The sequence below is a fragment of the Pyrus communis genome, chromosome 15, assembly GCF_963583255.1.
Source record: "Pyrus communis chromosome 15, drPyrComm1.1, whole genome shotgun sequence".
NCBI classification, from domain to species: domain Eukaryota; kingdom Viridiplantae; phylum Streptophyta; class Magnoliopsida; order Rosales; family Rosaceae; genus Pyrus; species Pyrus communis.
Genome location: NC_084817.1, coordinates 23,759,419 through 23,779,754, shown reverse-complemented (window position 1 = coordinate 23,779,754; position 20,336 = coordinate 23,759,419). Strand labels below are relative to the sequence as shown.

Below are 20,336 nucleotides of genomic sequence, written 5' to 3'. Positions count from 1 at the left end.
ATTAAAAAAGAAAAAAAATGTTAGATATGAGTTTTTGTTGTTAAAAAACCTGATTAATGAATTATAAATTTAATTAAATTGAGGAAATGATGAGTTGAAAGACCCGGAAGCCGAACACCGCCAGACAGTGCTTTTATATGCGGGAATGTTTGCCGTGGGAAGGAAAGCGCGGCACCACTTGCCAAAAGTCAACTCGCTCGTCTAGCTTTGCACTTATATCGCCTTACCTTGCTAACAAGTACCATTCTCTTTTCTGTTTTCTCGGAATTAAAAGAAACGGTGCATAAAGAATTCGATTATTTCAGGGATAGAAATAATTTATTATTTAAGGAAAGAAAGAATTCGATTATTTAAGGAAAGAAAGAAATCGATTTAGAAAGAGAATTATTGTTAAAAGAAAGTCGAAAAAAATTTGGTATTTTAGTATAGTGTTCTAAAAATCGATCTAGGAAGCGCCTAGGTGCTGGAAGGTAGTCAACCGTTGCGCTTAACTCTTAATCAGCTAAAAAATCGAAGATCAGATTAGGCGGGCGTTGGACGGGATTAGGCGGGACTAGTCAGAGAAATGCAAGTTTGGGCGGGGCTAGGCAGAGCTGGGTAGAGACTAATCAGGCTTATATGAAGATGCCAGAATCTGCAATTTTTTTTGTTGCAGAGTAAGCTCCGCGAAGAAGAAGATTGTTCCCTAACCTGATTTTGCACGATTCAATTAAAATGGTCCCACCATCTTTTATCTATAGCTGCAACGTTTTCTTTGAAATGGTCCCCACCATTTTTTACAACTTTTTATACTCTTTTCTTTTTCTACTCTTAACCTGTTATTACTTTTCATTCTGTTTTTTATTTTATTTTTTTGTTGTAATGTTTTATTATTATTATTTTTAAGATCATACCATTTGTATTTTTATTATGTACCTAAAAATTATTATCCATAGATTTCATTCAATTATGATTTTTTGTAAGTGTCAATATGCACTTATTTACCAGATATATAAGAAATTTACCTAAATCCGCCTAGCCTGCCTAGATCCAGCCTAAGCGCTAGGCACCAGTCCGCCACTCGACTAGCACCTAGCGTTTTTTAAAACCTTGCAAAAAATTAAGTTAGTTGCTATAAAACTATAAATTTTAATTGATACAAAATTAGTTGAGAATTCACGTGTTATAGTTTTATTTTGATATAACGATATTTCAATGCTCGAAATAAGGGGAAACACCACATGTCCTTAAACAATTAGAGGACATTGAAAAAGAAAAAAAAAATCCTCCAATTGTATAATGACATGTGGTGTTCCGTCCCGTATTTCGAACACATTGAAAAATCTTTATAATAGACCAACCATAATTGAGTGTCGAGCTCACCATCTATAAAAATGGGACCTGAGAATAAGTGGTAGGGATTTGAGCAATCATAAACTATAGTACAAATGAAGCAAAGAAGTAATTATATTTTTGTTGGTAATAAGTGTGAATAATGTAATTTGTGTATCATAATTTTAGTTTGGTATAAAGGGGTCAACTCGAACAAATATCACATGCTTAATGGACAGGTTAGCCAATGAATGACATGGGATCATCTTATCTACATTAACAATGAAATTGACAACTTCATTAAGTTGGGATGACATGAAATTCTCTAAACAAAATAACTACTAATAGTTACTTAGCACTATAGTCTAATCATACACATATTTACGGATGGTTTTGGTACGATTACCGTACAAAAACTCCCGTTTCAATTACAATACCAAACTTTTGGTATTGCAACATTGATAACCATTATTGCACCAAATTTTTGGTATTACCGAAGTTAGGTATGCCAAATACTTGGGTTGACATAATATGGTAATGATAATTACCACTTTATTTTGGGCCACTACTTTGAGCCAAAATTTGAATTTTTTTTCTTCAACCCAATTCAAAGCCCACTTTTTTTCAATTTTTTTCATCAACTCTGTAGATAATTCTTACCTTTCAGATTATTTAATCATACTTGAAGCCAGCAGGTAGCAAGCACAAGCAGTAAAAAACTGCAGGCAAGAAGCACAGAGTAAAAAAAGCACAGGCAGCAGCACACCAACACAATCCCAGTAGATTTCATATAATTGACACTCATTAAATATATATTATTTTATATATATACTTCATGTACTGAAAACTAAATATATATAATAATATATATTTATATTTTTCCGATACGATATGGTAATGGTATCGAATACCAATACCATACTGAAAAACTTCGGTTCGGTACATTACCGTGCCATTACCGATTGACACAAAATCGGTATGGTATCGTTGACAATTCGGTTGACATAGTAATTTGGCAAAAAAATCCACCCCTACACATATTCACTTATAAATAAAAGGTCTTAAATTCAACTTCCATGGATGACAAGATCCACACAAAATATTATGGTTATCATTGTCTACTTAGCTCAATTTTCCATCCCTTAATGTAAATATATAATTTTATTTAAAAAAAAAAAAAACCGAATACAAAAAGAGAGATATTACATGAATTCCAATCGGGCATGAACCATCCTACGAATAATTTTTTTTTTGTTTATCGAAACATTAAGGTAAACCAACTAATGATTTTAATTTGTTTTGATTATCAAATATGTGAAACCATTATTATATCCAGTGGTTGGGGACGAATTCCAAACCCATACTCCACACGGTATGCTCTGAGTTTGATTCTTAGCACATGTGAATACACGATGGTGATCAGAAGATGCTGAAATACTCATATAAGTCTTCTTAATCCCGAAAAAAGTAAACTGCCAAAATCACCAACTAATCCCTTTGCAGCAATTATTATTATATCCACTCGTGGTTTTAATCATGGGCAACAAAACATGCCATCATTTTCGCGTTAAAGCAACTTTTTAATCATGGCCTCTATTTGGATTTTTTTTAAGATGCGATATTTGTTTACATTAATTTACATTAAAGAGAAGAAAAAGGATTGAAAGAAGAACCCTAACCACTAAATCAGTATACCACCATTCAAATCTGGTGCAGGTGCCATAACTTCATCGTTTACATCTTCATCATGATCGCTTAACTCAATTTACTCATCTTTGGATGCGCTTGCATTTTTCAAAAGCTATTCTTCTTTAATTGTAACTAAGTAAAAGTTTTTAAGTTCAAATTTCAAAAATAACGAGTTCGTAATTAATTTGTTCTCGACTCTCTTAGTGCATATAACCAAAGATATTGTTTAGAGATATCATTCCAATCCAACTCCTAATTTGGGTGGATATATTTATTAATTAATTAAATAAATCTAACACGTGTTAATAAAATGACTAAGAGAGAAACTAACACGTATCCTTGTATTGAGAAATACTAAGGGGACTCTCTCAAAGTGGATTCTCTGTGGAATCTCTGCCACCTCACAATTTAACGTCAATTTCCGTGCCAATATCATAAAACATTGTGTCAAAAACATGAAGTACATAAAATTCATGGAGAGTCACACTTTTGAAAGTTTCCTTAACATTTCTCTCATGTACTATTGGTTGAAAATAAAGGGTTTAGGATAAATTAAAAATCTCTACAATCTCACAATTCTCAAAATACTACTTCAATAATTTTATTTATTCTTCTCCATAAGGAGGTATTTATAAGATTACAAAGAAGCAATACTAGAAAATAAATAAATAAAATCCTTTATCTACAAGACAAGGAAACCTAGACTAAATCAAATCATATCAAAACCTTAATTAAATCATATAAAATCACTAATTAAATCAAATCCTAAAATACTTTCTTTTTTATTATCCAACATTATTGACACGAAACACTATCAAAATGGAATAATCGTATCATACAAATTATTCTCGTTCTTTACACTAGAGACTGACCAATTTTCTTCTTGTACAACGCAACATGCATGCTCTTTTTATATGTGCAAGGAATTTTTTAAAATTCGGATAAACAATCAACCGGACTGACCCATAATCCAGTTTGATTATTTTTTTTTAAGGGAAAAAGAAATGATCCATATAATCCAGAAAACTTAACAATCTCCAGCCATTTCGGCTGGGAGGGCGTTTCTGAATGACCCATCTCTTTGACAACGAGTTTCCGACTCCTCCAAAGAATAAAACTTGGACAAGAAGTTTAGCTCTGGTCATGTGTGTGTTTATATATATATATATATATATATATATATATATATATATATATATATAAACACACACACGTCAAAACACAAAAAATGCACCTGGAACTACATCGAGTAAAAACCTCTTCTTCCAGATATTCGCCAATTTGCTTGCTTCCATGCCTCGCCGAAGCTCAGGAGGTCGATCTGCCCGTGCAGCTCCCCGCCGTCATGCACCAGCACGCAACCCTCCTCCTCAGCCTTGTACGTACTTATGTGAAACATATATTATCGGACTTGTTTCAAACTGCTTCTTTCGCTCATAAACACTTATATTAAAAGCACATTGAAATTTTGCTTCCTAGAAAGCATTTGAAGTACTTTAGTAGAACTCAAAAGCACTTTTTAACTTTTTTTGTCAAACATGATTAGAAGCGCTTCCAATAAAAGCACTTTATAGAGATGTATCTCCAAATGAACCCTAGGTCACTAGGAATGGGATCAAGTAACAAGACTTAAAACTGAGAAACCAATTTCTTCAAATAACGAAGGAAGCGAGGTTCATCATAATTCATAGAAGTGCCACACACAACATATCAAAATCCTTCCTATATCATCTCACTCATGCATAACTGCAAAAAGTTTTCTAAATAGTTTTGCATCCATAATCAAGACTTTCAAGTACTCCTCTAAAAGCGGTTTTAGTCATTTTAAAAACACATCAGAACCGGCTGATGCAATGTTCTCCTTTCCACCTCTAATTGGATTGTTTATGTGTTGCCATGCAGTTTATGAAGCTCGTCGTTCTCCATCTCCAGCTCCAGCTCCGACTGGCCGTGGTGGATCTATGTTTTCAGGATTTGTTCAGGGTACGTACGTACGTGGATAGATAATGTTTTTGTTCGTTTAGTTGCTTCTAATTATTGTACATTATAAAATACAATCATTCGAATTGGTCTTGTTGCATGCAGGTATGGCTTTGGGGATTGGAGATGCCGTGGCACACAGGGCTGTGGATGCTTTGATGGGTCCTCGCCGCGTCACTATTCGAAATGAAGCTGCCGCTGCTGCTGCACCAGTACTAGAAACCAGGGCTAGCACTAGCAGTGTCAATGGTTCAGATGCCTGCAGTAATCATTCCAAGGCATTTCAAGATGTATGCAATCCTTTTTCTTTTATTATTTTCCCCAAGATTTATTGTGAATTTCAGGGACCGTTTGATAATCATTTCGTTTTCACTTCACCTTTTTTTTTTTGAACCTGGAAACTAATTATACGATGACCTTTGGGTTTTTTTGGGGAAATTATTATATGACCACCTTTGTGCAGTGCATCGACGAGTTTGTAAGTGATATCAGCAAGTGTCAGTGGTACATGGATAAGCTGTACGAGTGCAAGAACAACTCCGGCATGTTGAGTGCTTAACTAAGCACTGCTTCCTGTGCCTGTCAAGATAGTGAGTGAATTAGTGGTCTATGTTTGGGGGAATGATTTCTTTAAATAAATCTTCATATAAGTAGTAGTACTTCTTCTTATTTGAACTTGATCCTACGATGCTTGTTTCGTGTATTCATGCTCGTAAATAATGATTTTTGTAACTATTTGCTGGATATATAGTTGAAGAGTTTGAGCATATGATATACTCACATATCAACTGTTAACACTGGGTTCAATAACAGTTTAAGTTTGGCGATTAAGTTTTTTTATACCGGTTCCTTGAACTGTTTTCGACTATGAAAGGGAGACTGGATGGACTTATTTGCGAAGAGCCCAAAAACTAGTTGGAGTCATATTTGACAAGAAATGTTACGACTTCATCAAACTTGAATTCTTTCTTTTAACTAAAAGAGACGAGAAGAGAGGGAACTGTGAGCAGGAAGAAATTCTGAACAATGCATTCAAATTCTTTGTTTACAACTATGTTATGTACAAACTGTTAAGAAATTAAGCAACCCTAAACCTCTCTAAATGAGCATCAGAGACGCGTTTTCTCAAGTTAAATTTCAAACGCTGCAGAGGAATGTTTATGTTGGAAAGGAACAAAATTCATATACATCGTGTTTGTTTATGATTATAATTTCCTACCGCTCTCATTCTGTGGAATCAAACCGATTGGAAGACGGCTGAGAGCAAGTTACATGAAGAGCGATTGAAATTAATCTGAATATTTTGCTTGCAAATCTATGGGTGTACAAAGGCAGGAGATACCTCCACAAAAATAACTATCATGGAAAAACAGACAACCTGTCTTTTTCTCGCTACTGGCTAGATGTCTCTACATATTTTCACAAAATTCTGATCATGTACAAATTGTGTTTTACTTCTTCTGCTGTGGTGATGTGATCTCGTAATCATTTACCTAACAGTAATCCAATTTCCTGACGACTCCAAGTGATTCTCAGATATCTGCTGCCTTCTTGAAAAAGGGTTTCTACTTGGGCTGCTGGGGAACTCATCGCGATCGCAGCTCTCGATTCCCTGATCTGAACAATCAGAACCCTCTTCGTAAAGTCCAATGTCTAATGTGCTCGCTGGTGAGTACGCCACACCATTTCTTGAAAATTGCATTGAGTTTCCAGACACAAATGGATGGTTGAGCAACTCCTTAGCAGACCACCTCCTTTTGGGGTCTCTCTCCAAGCACCTTGCTAAGAAATCCAACCCTTCGTCCGAAAGCTTTTGCGGGAACTGAGGCTTCTCATTGCCACAAGCAATCTTCAAAACAGCAGCAACCGGATTCCAAATCTCATTGCCCCAAGGAGGCCTCCCGGTAACCATTTCAATCACCGTGCATCCCAATGACCAGATATCCGAAGCAAATTCTAGCCTTTCGTTTCTCAAAACTTCAGGAGCCATCCACAATGGAGTCCCGCCAATACATTGCAAAGAGTGCTGCACTGAAACCCCGTCAGCCTTTGAGCCCTTTAGCCTCTTTGCGAAGCCAAAATCCGCCAACTTGACATTCCCGGAGGATCCCAAGAGCACATTGTTGCACTTGAGGTCACAATGCACAATCCCACTTTCATGAAGATACTCGAGGCCGTGAAGAATCTCCCTTGTGTACAACCGAACCACTTCTTCCTCCAACGCCCCGCCAAATATCTTCGACACATCTGACAAACTACCCCCTGCCATGTACTCCATGAACACATTAGTGCATTTCCCGTCACCATTTTCCCTCCCCATACATTTAACAACATGTGGGGAATTCAAACTCTCGAGAATCTTAACCTCGTTCTCAAGAGCCTCAGCTCCATCCCTAGACTGAGCAGATTTCACAACGAAAAGCGCTCCTGTGGCTTTGCTCATGGCCAGATGAACACTCCCATAAGAACCAGAACCGACCATTTTTCCCTTCATCCACTCACCCGGCAGAGGAGATGTGCACTGATCGGGATTCGCAGCCATTTCTTCTTTGATATTTTGAATCGGGCAAGAAAACCCAACTCAAAACACGATGCTTCTGGTGCCTCTGAAAGCATGCAGATAAAAGCACTATGAATTGTAGGATATCGAAGACCGATGTGTTTATAGAGGATTTTAAAAAAAAAAAGGAAAAAAAGAAAACAGGTTGATGGAAAAAAAACTTGCCAACAGTTCCAGATTGAATCGAAATCGGAAACATAAACAAAACAAGGAGTTATTTTAGGATTAAACTGAAACTTCAATGACAGAGTTACTCTCTTACTTTGATGGTAATCAGAGTTTCCAAAAAAATTAAACAAAGTGCAAGAAAAAACTATAATGATGGTAGAGCGGTTTCCCTTTCGCACGGAAAACCGCTCCAGCAGCAGGAGATTTCTCCTGAAGTTTTTAGAAAGCAGAAAACTTTGATGATCTCCTTTTTCCCAGATACAAAATTATGGCTAGGAGGAAAAGGAAATGAAAATTTGAGGAGGAATTTGGAATTTATATGAAGTCTGATGGGGGAGGAAGAAAACGGTTGGCCATCCTAGCCTTGTGGAACGCCCTTGAGTCCTATGGGTACCTGCCACGTGGCAGAAACTATAATCTAATTCGTGTTTCCTCACACAGAACAAAGAATGGCTATTGAGACACTGAATTTCTTGCCGTTCATTTCTCTCAAGTTCGAATTATGTCCCTGCGGATTAATAGATTATAATAGTTTTATGTCCCTGCGGATTAATAGATTATAATAGTTTAGAATGCGTTTCTAAAAATAGAAACAAATAACCACTTCTTACCAAATTGGTTTTCTTATTGAATGTCCAACATCACTGTGGTATATGTTGAATTGTAATCTTGTTTTGGCCCAAAGATTATTGATCCCGCCCATACACAAAAAAAAGATCCATGCACATGCTAGAGAATTCTAGCAAAGTTCAAGTTGGTGGAAGAGTCTAGAAGAATGGTGAGGATTCCACCAACTTACAAGATTAGTGTAGATAATTCTAGCTTAGGAAGGTAGTGGAATTATCTAGATATCTCTAGCATGATGCTTCCATGCTTCTCCAAGGTTCCATCCATGCCTATAAAAGGAGAAGGCATCCACACCATTTGTAACAACCAAGAGAGCAATTAGTGAGAAGTGAGAGTGTTAAGTGAGAAGTGAGAAGAAGCAACAAAGCTTCTACGAGTGTTTGAGTGTATCCTCTTGTACTAGTTTGTGAGTGAATAAAAATTTGTATAACACCTAGAGTGTTCTTTCTTTCTCTTGCCTATCAAATTCCGCTGCATTACATTCTCCTTTGTGAGATAAACATCTCCAAAGTAGTGAAGCATTTTTTAAACCCCAACAGTATATACATCAATTTATTACAAAATCGAGATTCGATATTGTTATACATGGGTAGAAATTCACTCATAACCACATCCTCTTGCAAGTATAATCGAAAACAGTCTGCAAAATACTTCTTGATGAATCGTCTTCCGGCAACTTTAGAAGCTGAGCAACTTTTGAGAATCCAGCCTCGTGCCTAAGCGAAGAAACTTCAGCTGCTTCTAACTCCGTCTCCTGCTTGAACAGCGGTGGTTTTGATAATGCCCACTGCATTGACCAAATGGCCAGAGGGCGCATGTAAGTTAAAGATCTGAATTCTCCGCTGGTGGTCCAAGCTTCGGGAGTCTGAAAAGAGTATCTGTTGATAAAATAATAAAGGAGTTAGGAAGCGAGAAACGGAGAGCAGATAATATATACATCAATAGGTTGAGTTAACAAGAAATTGACTGTGACCGAGTCAACATTTAACGGATCACATCCCTTCGATGAGGTTGTCGACAATCTTCAGTATGTTTGCATCTCAGAAACTTGGAAAAGAAGTCATTTATTGGCATTTGTTTAAGCTAACACCCGACATACACTTCACACAGATATTTTATGTCCAAACATAGCTTGCAGGTTAGCGATAATAAAGTTAACTCACCCAAGACCTTCTTTAGACCATGCAGCTTCATAGACTCCAGCCGCAGTACGAAATCCTATATCAACCATATCTTCCTGAATCATCGTTGCAGCTAAAGCGTATGTAACTCCAGACCATATTTCTCTTGACTGCATTGCTGACATGTCAACCTTTCCATCAGGTAGCATCCCATTAACTGCTCCTTGTCTCCCGTCCTTAAACTTTAGGACGTTGTAATTATAAACCGTTTCCAGCGCACTCCGTGCCTTGTCTTCATCAACAATTGGCAACTGACCGGATGCTCTTGCATACCTACAAAGTAGCTAGATAGTAAGTTTTATTTCATCGCCATAACTACATAGATCAGACTGATAATTTTGTGAAAGAAATCTTTCGATTGGCATGAATAGATGACATTCAAAAGTTGAGTCACAACAGACCATTGTCCGGCCAGTTGATCAGCTTGGATTGATGAACTTGATGTTTGACCACTGTTGTCATAATTAAAGTAAGATCCATTCCATAATTTCGCATACACAGATTTTGCCTTCTGATACTTGTGCCAAAAATAAACCTCTGAACCCTTGTCACCTACTTCTCGTGCCATGGCTGATGCAGCCTGCAATGCTGCAACCCACAGCCCACCACTATATGCACCCACACCAGAGACCGACCACGTATCATAAGTCTGATCTGGGGAGCCATCACTCTCAACCATTCCATCGCCATCTTTATCAAATTGTTCCATATAAGCCATTGCAACGTAAACAGCGGGCCAAACGGCTTCTGCAAATTTCTTATCACCAGTGGCAACCACATCCCTGTAAACTTGGAGAACAAACTTAGGATTCAAGTCTTTCCACCTATCCGTGTCATACAGGTTATAAGCATTTACTTCAAACCAGGGGTCATGGAGGCCGATATCATGAGGAACAGCTCCAAGAACCTTTCTTTGGACCCATTTTCCATCAGATAGAAGTTTCATCTTAGAGGGGTCGTGCATCATTACTGCTGCCGCAAAGTCCCGTTGGATGCTGAGCTCAAGTTTTGGGAATAGCATGACTAGTGCAAACGAAGAGTAGAAATGGACATCGTAACTGTTCCACATATGATATTCAATTCCTTCAAGACAGAGAAATTGGCCAATGTTTTCTTCTCCCTCCTGAAGGAGATTTGTTCCAAATGCAGAGTTTGATGCTATGGGAGAATGAACTTGCTCAAGTATTGATATCATCCTTCCAAGAATGTCAATAGCAGTATCATTTTGTTGGGATGCATCAATGACGCTTTTCAAACCTAATGATGACTTATCCAGGGAAAACTTCCTTTCTCCAATGCTCGTTAAGCTATGGACTGGCAGTGATCCATCTGCAAAACAATTTATATGAAAAAAAGAGGAACTAATGTTTCAATATAATTGTCCAATTTCACTGCAAAAGAATTCAAACTTAAAAAATACCTGTCCAAACTGTGCCCCCGGAATTCAGAATGTAGAGCTCATTGAACAGAGTGACAGGGTACCTGCAGAGAACCTTGACAAATCTTAGAAATCTGACATGTACTTGAATCAGATTAGACATCTACACTCACCATTCAGGAAGTCTCTTGTCCTCAAGAACTGGTCTTTGCCATGCTTCAATCTGGGATTCCCAATGGTGATGCTCTATGTTTCAAGGAAAATAGAACAAAAACAAAGGATGTAAGGCGACCGATAACGACCAATAGATAATATAACAAAGAAACGGTGAATTAGGGTTTCATAGTTAAAGGAATAGGAAAGTTTCACACTCCTTCGTATGACCAGACAATAATATACTATGTCACCATTTCCTAGTTTAATGAACACACTAACTTGGACCAATGTTCCTTTATGCTATGTTTTGATGAGGGACTTTCAAAGTCCCAAAGAACTTTAGACTTTGTACTTAAAAAAGAACTATAAGAAGACTACCAATGAACTACTCCGACACTACAAAGCTACTTTAGAACACTGAAAATGCACTACAAAGAAGCTAAACAAAGGAACTTCAAGGTGTCATTTGAAAGTTCTCGTAGATGTATAGCACTATTCATTTCACAGTCCATCCAAACTAATTTAGCCTAAGTTCCATGGAATTTCAAAGTCCCTCACATAAATGCACCCTTGGGGTTGGATGACGACTCAAGGATTCTGTAAGAGTGCATTGACCATAAAACTTACAATCTCATTGGCAAGTAGGGGTCCAATACCAAAATTGGTGTCATGTATCATGTTTGAAATGAAGATTCTGAAATCGACTCAGCTAACCAGAAGTGGAGGAATGAATATCATCATCGATGAAAATTATTGTCTTATCTAATGACACAAAAATGACAAAGAACTGTCATATGATTTACGCTGACCGCAATATGTTAAGGGGTAACGGCCCAACTTTGACCACCAAACAAATAATCTAAAAAAAATCATCAACATGAAGTTTATGAAATCAACCATTACCAAGAATAGCATCATGAGCAATATTTGCAGCTGCATCCCCAAGTTTGCCATAGAATTTAGTGTACCGCCTGTTCATAAAAAAAATTGCAGCATTTAAATACTGTTCCACTGTATCGTATCTTTCACCCTAGTGTTTCTCCACCCACCTGTGATATGTCTTCCCACCCATAAATTTTACTTCTGGGCAATCCCATGCCAATGAAAATGTTACAGTGCGTACTCCATCAGGTGGAACTGCCACAGAAGCAGCAATGGCTGCCCCAATAGATGATCCAGGTTCTGAAGGTAATGGCGTTTCTGCAGAATTAAGACTGTCAAAGGATCCATGCTGTAACAAAAGAGGCACAAGTATCAAGTTTTATGAAGAATAAGAATAGTTCAAATGTCCAAAATAAAATGGGTCTCCAACCCTTATAAATTACTTTCTTGCAACAATCAAAATAAAGCAAGCTGAAGACACTTCTATGACATGAAAATGTTAGCATAATCTACTGACCTCTTTTATCTCACTCCACATGTCTTTAGCTGTGATACCTTCGGAGTCGCCAGAAATCACAAAGCAAGGGCACTCTGATACGTGAACACCATCAGTCTCCTGTGCTGCTATTGCAAATGTCACTGGGGGCAGCCCATCTGCAGTCCTGTATTTTCAAATAAAGGGTGTTACATGTAGAGAAAAATAACAAACACATCGTAAATTGAGGAAACGATTTCAAGAATCTTTTTCTATCTATATCAAGAAAGGGAACTTACTTGTGATGTAGAAGTACGCCATGCACGCCATCCTTCATCCTAAAGATGTTAAATGATACTGAGAGTTAGAATAAATTGCAAGTATGGTGATAAGCAATCTTTCATAAGGGCACATGTAGATATACATGTGTTGTTATATCAAAAGTCAAAGGTTTGATTCTCAAAAGAAAAAATTCAAAGGTTTATGTTAGAAAATCCAACGAGAAGTCAAGCTAAGGACAAGATCTTACACTGCTCTTGAATTGGAGTGATGACCAGAAAATTCAGAAATCCCTCCAACAGAATTCTGAATGGGACATGCCAAAATAATTTCGAATTAGTTGTAATGGCTTCCAATGGGATAAGTCTTCGATTCAAGATTGCCAAGAAAACATACAAAAAGAGACGGAGAAAATATTTTAAACAAAAAGGACTTACTGCCCAAGTGAAAAGCAGTGTGACATCAGCTGCAGTCTTCCCAGAATTATATATCTGAAAAGAGAGAAAAACTAAAACTCCAATACAGCTGCGCCAGATTTTATGAAAACATATTTCTCACAGAATCATTCTTACCGTGTACGTAAAAACTGAAACAGGTAGGCTGCTCTCCTTGTAATTATGGGGAATAAAAGGCGAAATTTGACGACAGACTACTTTGAGAGCTGGATCAGGTTCACCTGCATCAAAGAGAAAAATATGACCCATGAAGGACATAGTACCACTCAGATGTATAACATTCAATGTATCTTACCATCGTAAACAGACCAAGCCCTTGGGAAAAGGGCATGATATGTAGAATTATCCCCGTTCAGATTCCAGTCCCAAGATCCAATCCCTGAAACTTGACTTTCTCTGTTCATGCACACAATATCAGTAAATTCATTCATTCATTCATAGGGATTCCATATTACAACGAAAAGTAAACAAATTGTCTTGTTTCATGTCTAGGAACTTACTTCAGAACGTCTGGGATCCTCGGACAGAGCACAGTAGAGTATTTTTCACCATTCGTGCGGGAAACAAATACCTGGCACAGCATTTGTATCCAGTTTAATTAAAGAATGAAACTTTTACATCATCTAAAAAAAAGTGTAATAAGTTTTACATGATCTAAAAAGAAGTGTAATAAGAAAGGCTATTGCAAACTATTTGGTTAAAATGATGATGAAATATTATCAGAAGGTTCCAGAAGGGAGAAGAGCGAAGCTAAAAGTACGTCTATTGAGATTGTATCAGACATTTATGCATCTTATAACTAAAGGAAAAACAAATGAAGGTTATGTAATGAGGTAAAACTATTGATTTTTGTCAAAGATTCCAAAAGAAACCATGGACTTAAATTTGCAGGTTCTTCCGCACACTTAAACTGAACAACTGTAGACTCTTTTGCGAGATCATCAGTCTCTAACACATGAGGAGATGTATTCCGCTTCTAGAGTGTTGCACTGCATTAAGTACATAATTCTCCGCAAGAGGATGTGTATATTAACTAACTTCTGATTGTTGAAAGCATTAATGAAGAAATGCCTTGGGATGGCAGGCAATAAACTTATATAATTTTCTATTTTTCTTTCTATAAGAATTAACTTACAGAAAATTGATCTGCTAAAACAGGTTTCTCTTCACATCTTCCAGGGAAGAGCTGCCACCGCTGAAAATCACCACTATAACTTCTTCCGATGTTTCCTGCCCTAAGAAAGCAAACAAAAGGATTATATACTATGCAATTGGTAACAAAAGGATTATATACTATGCAATTGGTTATACTTCTTAGTAAGATATATATACATACATATATAGATAGATAGAGAGAGAGAGAGAGAGAGAGAGAGAGAGAGAGATTGATGAGTTACCCAATTCCACCAAGTGGGACACCATGATTAGATGTCAAATGGTGCTTAACAAATGGATTAATGAAGCCCTCCTGCAGATAAAATATAAACAGGTGCATCCGTGTTTGGAAGAAATTCAATTAGATGGATCCCCTAAAATAAGCAATCATCAAAGTAATTAAGCTCATTTAACATTAAGAAGATTACCCTTCCGTTAGCAGCTTCTTGTCGTAGATGACGCCATAGCCGAATACCTATTGGAGCCTACCAAAAACAAAACAAGCAATATTGTTGACAGAAACAATAAGAGAAGGTAAAGGTCAGATACTAAAACTGCAGTCAGTAATATGCTGCATCACCAAGGCCTATGACCAAAACTTTACGCGAAATATCTCCAGTCGGTATGTCATTTGTTCATTTTCATATATGGTGTACTTCAAACTTCATACATTCTATGTTTCAAACTTACCAAATGAATGATCTCTTTTAAATATAGATTGAATGGCAAAGGTGCGTTGCCCGTGCTGTTTAACTTTCGTTGCCATGTCAGTGATGCAGGCTTCCCAGGGTCAACCTTAATCCAGATAAACAAAAGAAAATACATATTAGAGAGCACCAAAAGGCAAAAAACTTTCAAGTCTTAAACAAATTTCAATGAACAGTCTCAGGTCACTTGTCAGATCTTAAGAATTACATCACACAGACTATGTTAAGTAATCGAAAACCCACTATTTTTATTGGCGAAACCAGCATTCCCCAGTGACAGATTCTAAGCCTTTTCTTCAGTTTTCATATTTAAAGAGTAGAGACATTTCTTGACCAAAAAAAGAAAAAAAAAGAGAGTAGAGACATAAATACAGTGGGTCTTCAATATACAATCATGCAACGTTGCACTGTCACAGTTATCCGTCTCCTCTAAGATGCACAAGAAACAGTGATGCTGAAACTAAAGCCCTCTAAGACATTCAGCACAAGTTAAAACTCACAGACTTTTCGAAAGAGTATGCAAAGTCAGTGATTAGCCAAACAAGTACCCGAAATTCATCTTTCGAAGAATATAAGCACGAGTTCAATGTCGAAACCTTTACTTGTTTCAAACAAAAAGGAAATGCTGCCAGGTTACTTCTCACATTTAAGAGTATATAATCTTGGTTGAGCCTACCTTTTCAAGTGAAGAATCGGAATGCTCGTTATCTCTTTCAGCAAACCCATTCTCGAATATCTTCTTCTCAAGCATACTTCCTGTATCAAACAAAACATTACTTAATCGGGCAGAACGCAGTTCCAATGTTAATTAATAATGTTCTTCCTCTTATCATGTTCCATCAGTTTACTGGAAGTTAAGAACATCAACAAAAGTATTGAAATTACAGCTACCATGTTACTCCGATAAGTTGGTAACTAAAGAAAATGCCCTTTTCCATACTCTCATCCACCAAATAAAAAAACTACTGCATATAATTTGAGAGAATTCTCTGCAAGATTATCAAAATTATAGTGGTAAACCAGATAGTCATGTTTTGAATCACTGTAGGAACCACATTAATCACTTTGCAATGCTTATGTTGCACGGACACTCCGAAACCATTGAGACTTGAATCTTGTGTTTAACTATTATGTTTAGTGAATGAATTTGATGAACACGAGTATTTTGTTATATTATAAATTTAAAGTATTGTTTTTAATATATGTAATATTAATTATAAACTAGTCATATTTTAATCGCCGTTTCATATTCTTGTTTTATGAAAATTTCGGTATAGCTGCGTCGCACGTCACTCCATATTTTTCCAACATATTGGTTTCTGATTCGGCAGGATTATTGACATTTACAATTCAGACAACCTTAAATTTTAAAACAAAACAACAACACACAAGTGAAACAAAACCCAATTCGCCAAACAAACAAAAATAAAAAATAAAAATATCAAGAAGTGTTGTGACCTATATTTAACTGTTGGGTGAGGCATGGAGAGAAAAAGAGTGGAGAATAGGCTTAAGGAATTGTTCGGTAATTCCCAATCATTGTGTCTTTATTTATAAGGATGAGAGAAACTTGTTCTCCAAGTAAAACAAAGTTTATTAAGAATGATCTTCTAGATCTCAAAAGATTCATAATCTATCTTTACATTTACACAATCACAATATGTATTAGAATTTAGGCCACAAAAAGAAGAGAAATTTTGATGACCCATTTGACTGCATATTCATCTGATCTCACTCACCCAACAAAAATATCAACTGGTGTAAATAATTCAAACCTGACAGTTATCAGACTGCAACTCCAACCAACAACTGGGTTCACAGAGACAGCAAACTCCCGCAGATTACAGGGGAGAGAGAGAGAGATAGAGAGAGAGAGAGAGAGAGATGGACTTGGTGAATTATGTTGAATGTTTTGATCATACAGAAGGCCCACCCCTTGACCGGTATGCATGTCCGTATACTTCCTTTATCCTTACGCTATCTAATTTTCAATTTACATTTTTCTCTCTGTCAAGCTGGTTGGTGACATGTGTCTCTGTGTGTCGGGTTTTCTTTCTATTTTATCTTATCTCAAGTTGAAGAATGTTTAATTTTGTGTAATAAGAAACTTAACGCAAAGAATTTTAACAAAAAATTATATTTTTATATTAAAATGTCAATTCTGATACTATTTATTTTATTTTTTATTTTGTTCTTATCTTAAAACTAAAAGTTTTAAAGTTATTTTAATTAATTTTTTTTTGTTTGATTGATTAACATTTTAGTCTTCTTTTAGTGTTGAGGTATTCATCAATTTACTCTCTAAACTTGTAAGAATTAGTCAATTTCCTCTCTCAACTTTAATTTTAGTTAATTTCCTTCCTCAACTTTCATAATTAGTCAATTTACATCGTACTCTTAAATTTTTTAATTTTTCATCTACTCTTCAGTAGCTCAAGTGCTACCCGCAGACTGCCATTAAGTGCAAAAAATGTCATTTTCCCTCCCCCTTCTATCTTTTTCCTCTTCTTCGAACTTTCTCTTCTTCTTCATTTTCTCCAAGCCGAGCCGTTGCTGGTTCCACCGGTGCTCCACCGGCACAATTTTCCGTCGAACACTAAAAGAAACAGCGGGAGAGATCTGAGCTCGTAGATCCGCGTTCACTTCTGGGGTGTAGTCACTGCGTTGCTACTGGTCGAGGTCCAATTTCTCTTTGGCTTCGAGAAAGGTCGCGTACCAGACATAAAGCAAAGAGTGGCCAACACAAATCTCCCTGTGCAACATTTCTAGAAAAACGCTTTCGAAATCTTCACTGGTATCCATCTGCAAATCCACAAAGACAAGTAATTAAATGTTTCATATCAATCACATTGACAAACAAACTAAACAACCTCCTCAAAATTTTAACCCAAAAAATGTACCAAATTTGATGTTTATTAACATAATCAAAGCAACTAAACAAAAACCAAAATTGAAAGTAATAAAAATAAATTGACCCATAAAAAATACACAAGCAAAATGTATGAAAATGTCAGAAATTAGAGAGGAATCTTGAGAAATCTGATGTCGTCCCTGTACTGAGCATTGTCCTTGAATGCGGCGATGCGAAGCTTGGTGAGATCCGACCCGGAATCCTTTCTGGAGTGAAAATCTTCCAGGGGTTGCTTCACGGACCTGGTTCGGTAACTAATTGCAGTAACAATTTGAAGAAATTGAAGGGTAAGAGAGCGTGAGAAAGAGTACCATCCACTCCTCAATCATGTGGCCGTCGTCTGATTCGTCGGAGTCCACGTCATCATCGGGGAGGGTGGTGATTGAAGGGCAGTCTTGGGAGTTAAAGAACTGAGATGCTTCTCTAACAGAGAAGAATCTGGAGAGTACAAAGTGTGGGTGGAGAAAAGGGTGTAGATGGAAGGTGTCGGAAAATGACTTTTTTGCCCTTTAAAGGTAGTCATGTGGATAGCACGTGACATACTAAACGGGAATAGATGGAAAATTAAAAAAGTTAGCAGTAGGGTGCAAATTGACTAATTATGAGAGTTAAGGGGAGAAATTGGTCAATCTTTATAAGTTCAGGGGGTAAATTGATGAATACCTCTTTAGTGTTATACTAGTAATTGTAGATATGCATATGCTATGCATGTACTTATTAAAATATTAAAAATAATGTTTACCGAATTGACACATTCTAACACAAAATGTTCACGTGTCTGTTCGGAACGTGATGTGCTAGCCGACACTCGAAGGGTAACGAAGCCATAAAGCATAGTTGATGTGTAAAAGTGAGAATAAATTTAAATTTAAAATTTACAAATAAGAGTGCACAACGTGATTAGGTGGTACTAAAAAGATGAAATATAAAAGCTAAAGTTTTTTTGTGGCAACCTTCAAACGATTTTTTGTTGTTGAAGAGGTTGCTCACATCTTTAGCGACTGTTTTTTGAAAATTATTTCGTTACTAAAAGTTTATTTTATTTGAAAAAAAAAACGTGAAAGAAAAAATTGTGGCAATTGATGTGGTTAACTAACTGTGAGCTTTGAAAAAAAAAAAAAAAGTTTTAAAAAAATTTCACATCCCGGCCCGGGGCGGATTACTTCCCGGGCCCGCTCCACCACCTTAGCACGATATTGTCCGCTTTGGGCTTACCATTCCCTCACGGTTTTGTTTTTGGGAACTCACGAGCAACTTCCCAGTGGGTCACCCATCATGGGATTGCTCTAGCTCTCTTCTCGCTTAACTTCGGAGTTCCTACGGAACTCAAAGCCAGTGAGCTCCCAAAAAGCCTCGTGCTAGGTAGGGATGGGAATATACATTTAAGGATCACTCCCCTGGGCGATGTGGGATGTCACAATCCACCCCCTTAGGGGCCCGACGTCCTCGTTGGCACATTTCCGGCCAGGGATTGGCTCTGATACCAATTTTCACATCCCGGCCCGGGGCGGATTACTTCTCGGGCCCGCTCCACCACCTTAGCACGATATTGTCCGCTTTGGACTTACCATTCCCTCACGGTTTTGTTTTTGGGAACTCACGAGTAACTTCCCAGTGGGTCACCCATCATGAGATTGTTCTAGCTCTCTTCTCGCTTAACTTCGGAGTTCCTACGGAACTCGAAGCCAGTGAGCTCCCAAAAGGCCTCGTGCTAGGTAGGGATGAGAATATACATTTAAGGATCACTCCCCTGGGCGATGTGGGATGTCACAAAAAGGTTTAATTTACTATATTGCTCCTAACTTTTATTTTGGTTATTTTTTTAGTTTCATTGACATGTTAATTTTTGGTTTTTTCGTCTTCTTCTTGTTGACAAAGAAAATTTTGTTAATATGCAATTTAAATTTTGTAGATGTTTAAGTCTTGTAATGGAAAGAGAAAACTTAGCAATGTGCTTAAATTAATTTTTGGTTTTTTCGCCTTCTTCTTGTTGACAAAGAAAATTTTGTTAATATACAGTTTAGATTTTGTAGATGTTTAAGTCTTGTAATGGAAAGAGAAAACTTAGCAATGTGCTTAAATATTCTTTTGTTGTTGGGAAAGTGATGTGCTTAATTAAAATTTATTTTGTTTTGTTTTGCCGCGATGTAGGAGAGTCAAGAGTGACTGGTGTCGGATCGAAGTATGGTCAGTGAGCTCCGGGAATGAAAGTGGAAGATGCGTATTTCAAAGTCCTAACTCGTACAGTAGAATTTCTCCCCCTTATCAAAAGAAAATTCCGACTCGAATAATCAAGAAATTACAAACTAAGAGAAGTGACTTAAGGTTTTTTTTGTCATAGTAGTATTTCTGCTCCTTTGCATTAAGGTTTGAATCAGTTGTAGTTTAGAATGTTTGTCTTAAAAAAATCAATATGCTTTCA

The 20,336-nt window shown here is 36.9% G+C and overlaps 3 protein-coding genes across 4 annotated transcripts; 1 reads left to right on the top strand and 2 right to left on the bottom strand.

Moving 5' to 3' along the window:
* Positions 1-4,293: 4,293 nt before the first annotated feature.
* Positions 4,294-5,539, top strand: LOC137717298 (uncharacterized). Its single transcript, XM_068456608.1, has 4 exons — positions 4,294-4,378; positions 4,912-4,983; positions 5,086-5,270; positions 5,444-5,539. Exons 1-4 carry the CDS (start codon positions 4,294-4,296, stop codon positions 5,537-5,539), a joined length of 438 nt encoding a protein of 145 aa, XP_068312709.1.
* A 602-nt stretch (positions 5,540-6,141) lies between these two features.
* On the bottom strand, positions 6,142-7,969 carry LOC137718815 (mitogen-activated protein kinase kinase kinase 18-like). Its single transcript, XM_068458352.1, has one exon. The coding sequence runs from the start codon at positions 7,520-7,522 to the stop codon at positions 6,470-6,472; it is 1,053 nt and encodes a 350-aa protein (XP_068314453.1). The 5' UTR covers positions 7,523-7,969; the 3' UTR covers positions 6,142-6,469.
* A 773-nt stretch (positions 7,970-8,742) lies between these two features.
* LOC137718658 (uncharacterized) lies at positions 8,743-16,896 on the bottom strand. 2 transcript variants are annotated; one of them, XM_068458209.1, is made up of 20 exons: positions 16,779-16,896; positions 15,680-15,759; positions 14,987-15,091; positions 14,725-14,781; positions 14,539-14,609; positions 14,277-14,376; positions 13,642-13,712; positions 13,437-13,537; positions 13,259-13,362; positions 13,124-13,177; positions 12,937-12,992; positions 12,707-12,745; positions 12,450-12,594; positions 12,100-12,281; positions 11,954-12,021; positions 11,068-11,140; positions 10,937-10,998; positions 9,918-10,845; positions 9,499-9,789; positions 8,743-9,213 (listed from the first exon to the last, which is right to left on the bottom strand). In XM_068458209.1, the coding sequence occupies exons 2-20, from the start codon at positions 15,752-15,754 to the stop codon at positions 8,937-8,939; spliced, it is 2,859 nt and encodes a 952-aa protein (XP_068314310.1). In that variant the 5' UTR covers positions 15,755-15,759; positions 16,779-16,896; the 3' UTR covers positions 8,743-8,936. The 2 variants fall into 2 exon arrangements, with proteins under 2 accessions (XP_068314310.1, XP_068314311.1); XM_068458210.1 differs by lacking the exons at positions 14,277-14,376; positions 14,539-14,609; positions 14,725-14,781; ... (1 more) ...; positions 15,680-15,759; positions 16,779-16,896 and adding an exon at positions 14,045-14,255.
* Positions 16,897-20,336: the final 3,440 nt, after the last annotated feature.

Bases quoted from the DNA above. Each gene is read 5' to 3' on its own strand.
- LOC137718815 (XM_068458352.1), bottom strand. From the start codon at position 7,522: ATGGCTGCGAATCCCGATCAGTGCACATCTCCTCTGCCGGGTGAGTGG.
- LOC137718658 (XM_068458209.1), bottom strand. From the start codon at position 15,754: ATGCTTGAGAAGAAGATATTCGAGAATGGGTTTGCTGAAAGAGATAAC. The intron at 12,022-12,099 runs GTGGGTGGAGAA...TTTTATGAACAG, and splicing joins GGTGGGAAGACATATCACAG to GCGGTACACTAAATTCTATG. The intron at 10,846-10,936 runs GTATTTTTTAAG...ATTGTTTTGCAG, and splicing joins CGGGGGCACAGTTTGGACAG to ATGGATCACTGCCAGTCCAT.
- LOC137717298 (XM_068456608.1), top strand. From the start codon at position 4,294: ATGCCTCGCCGAAGCTCAGGAGGTCGATCTGCCCGTGCAGCTCCCCGC. The intron at 4,379-4,911 runs GTACGTACTTAT...CAGTTTATGAAG, and splicing joins CAACCCTCCTCCTCAGCCTT to CTCGTCGTTCTCCATCTCCA. The intron at 5,271-5,443 runs GTATGCAATCCT...ACCTTTGTGCAG, and splicing joins ATTCCAAGGCATTTCAAGAT to TGCATCGACGAGTTTGTAAG.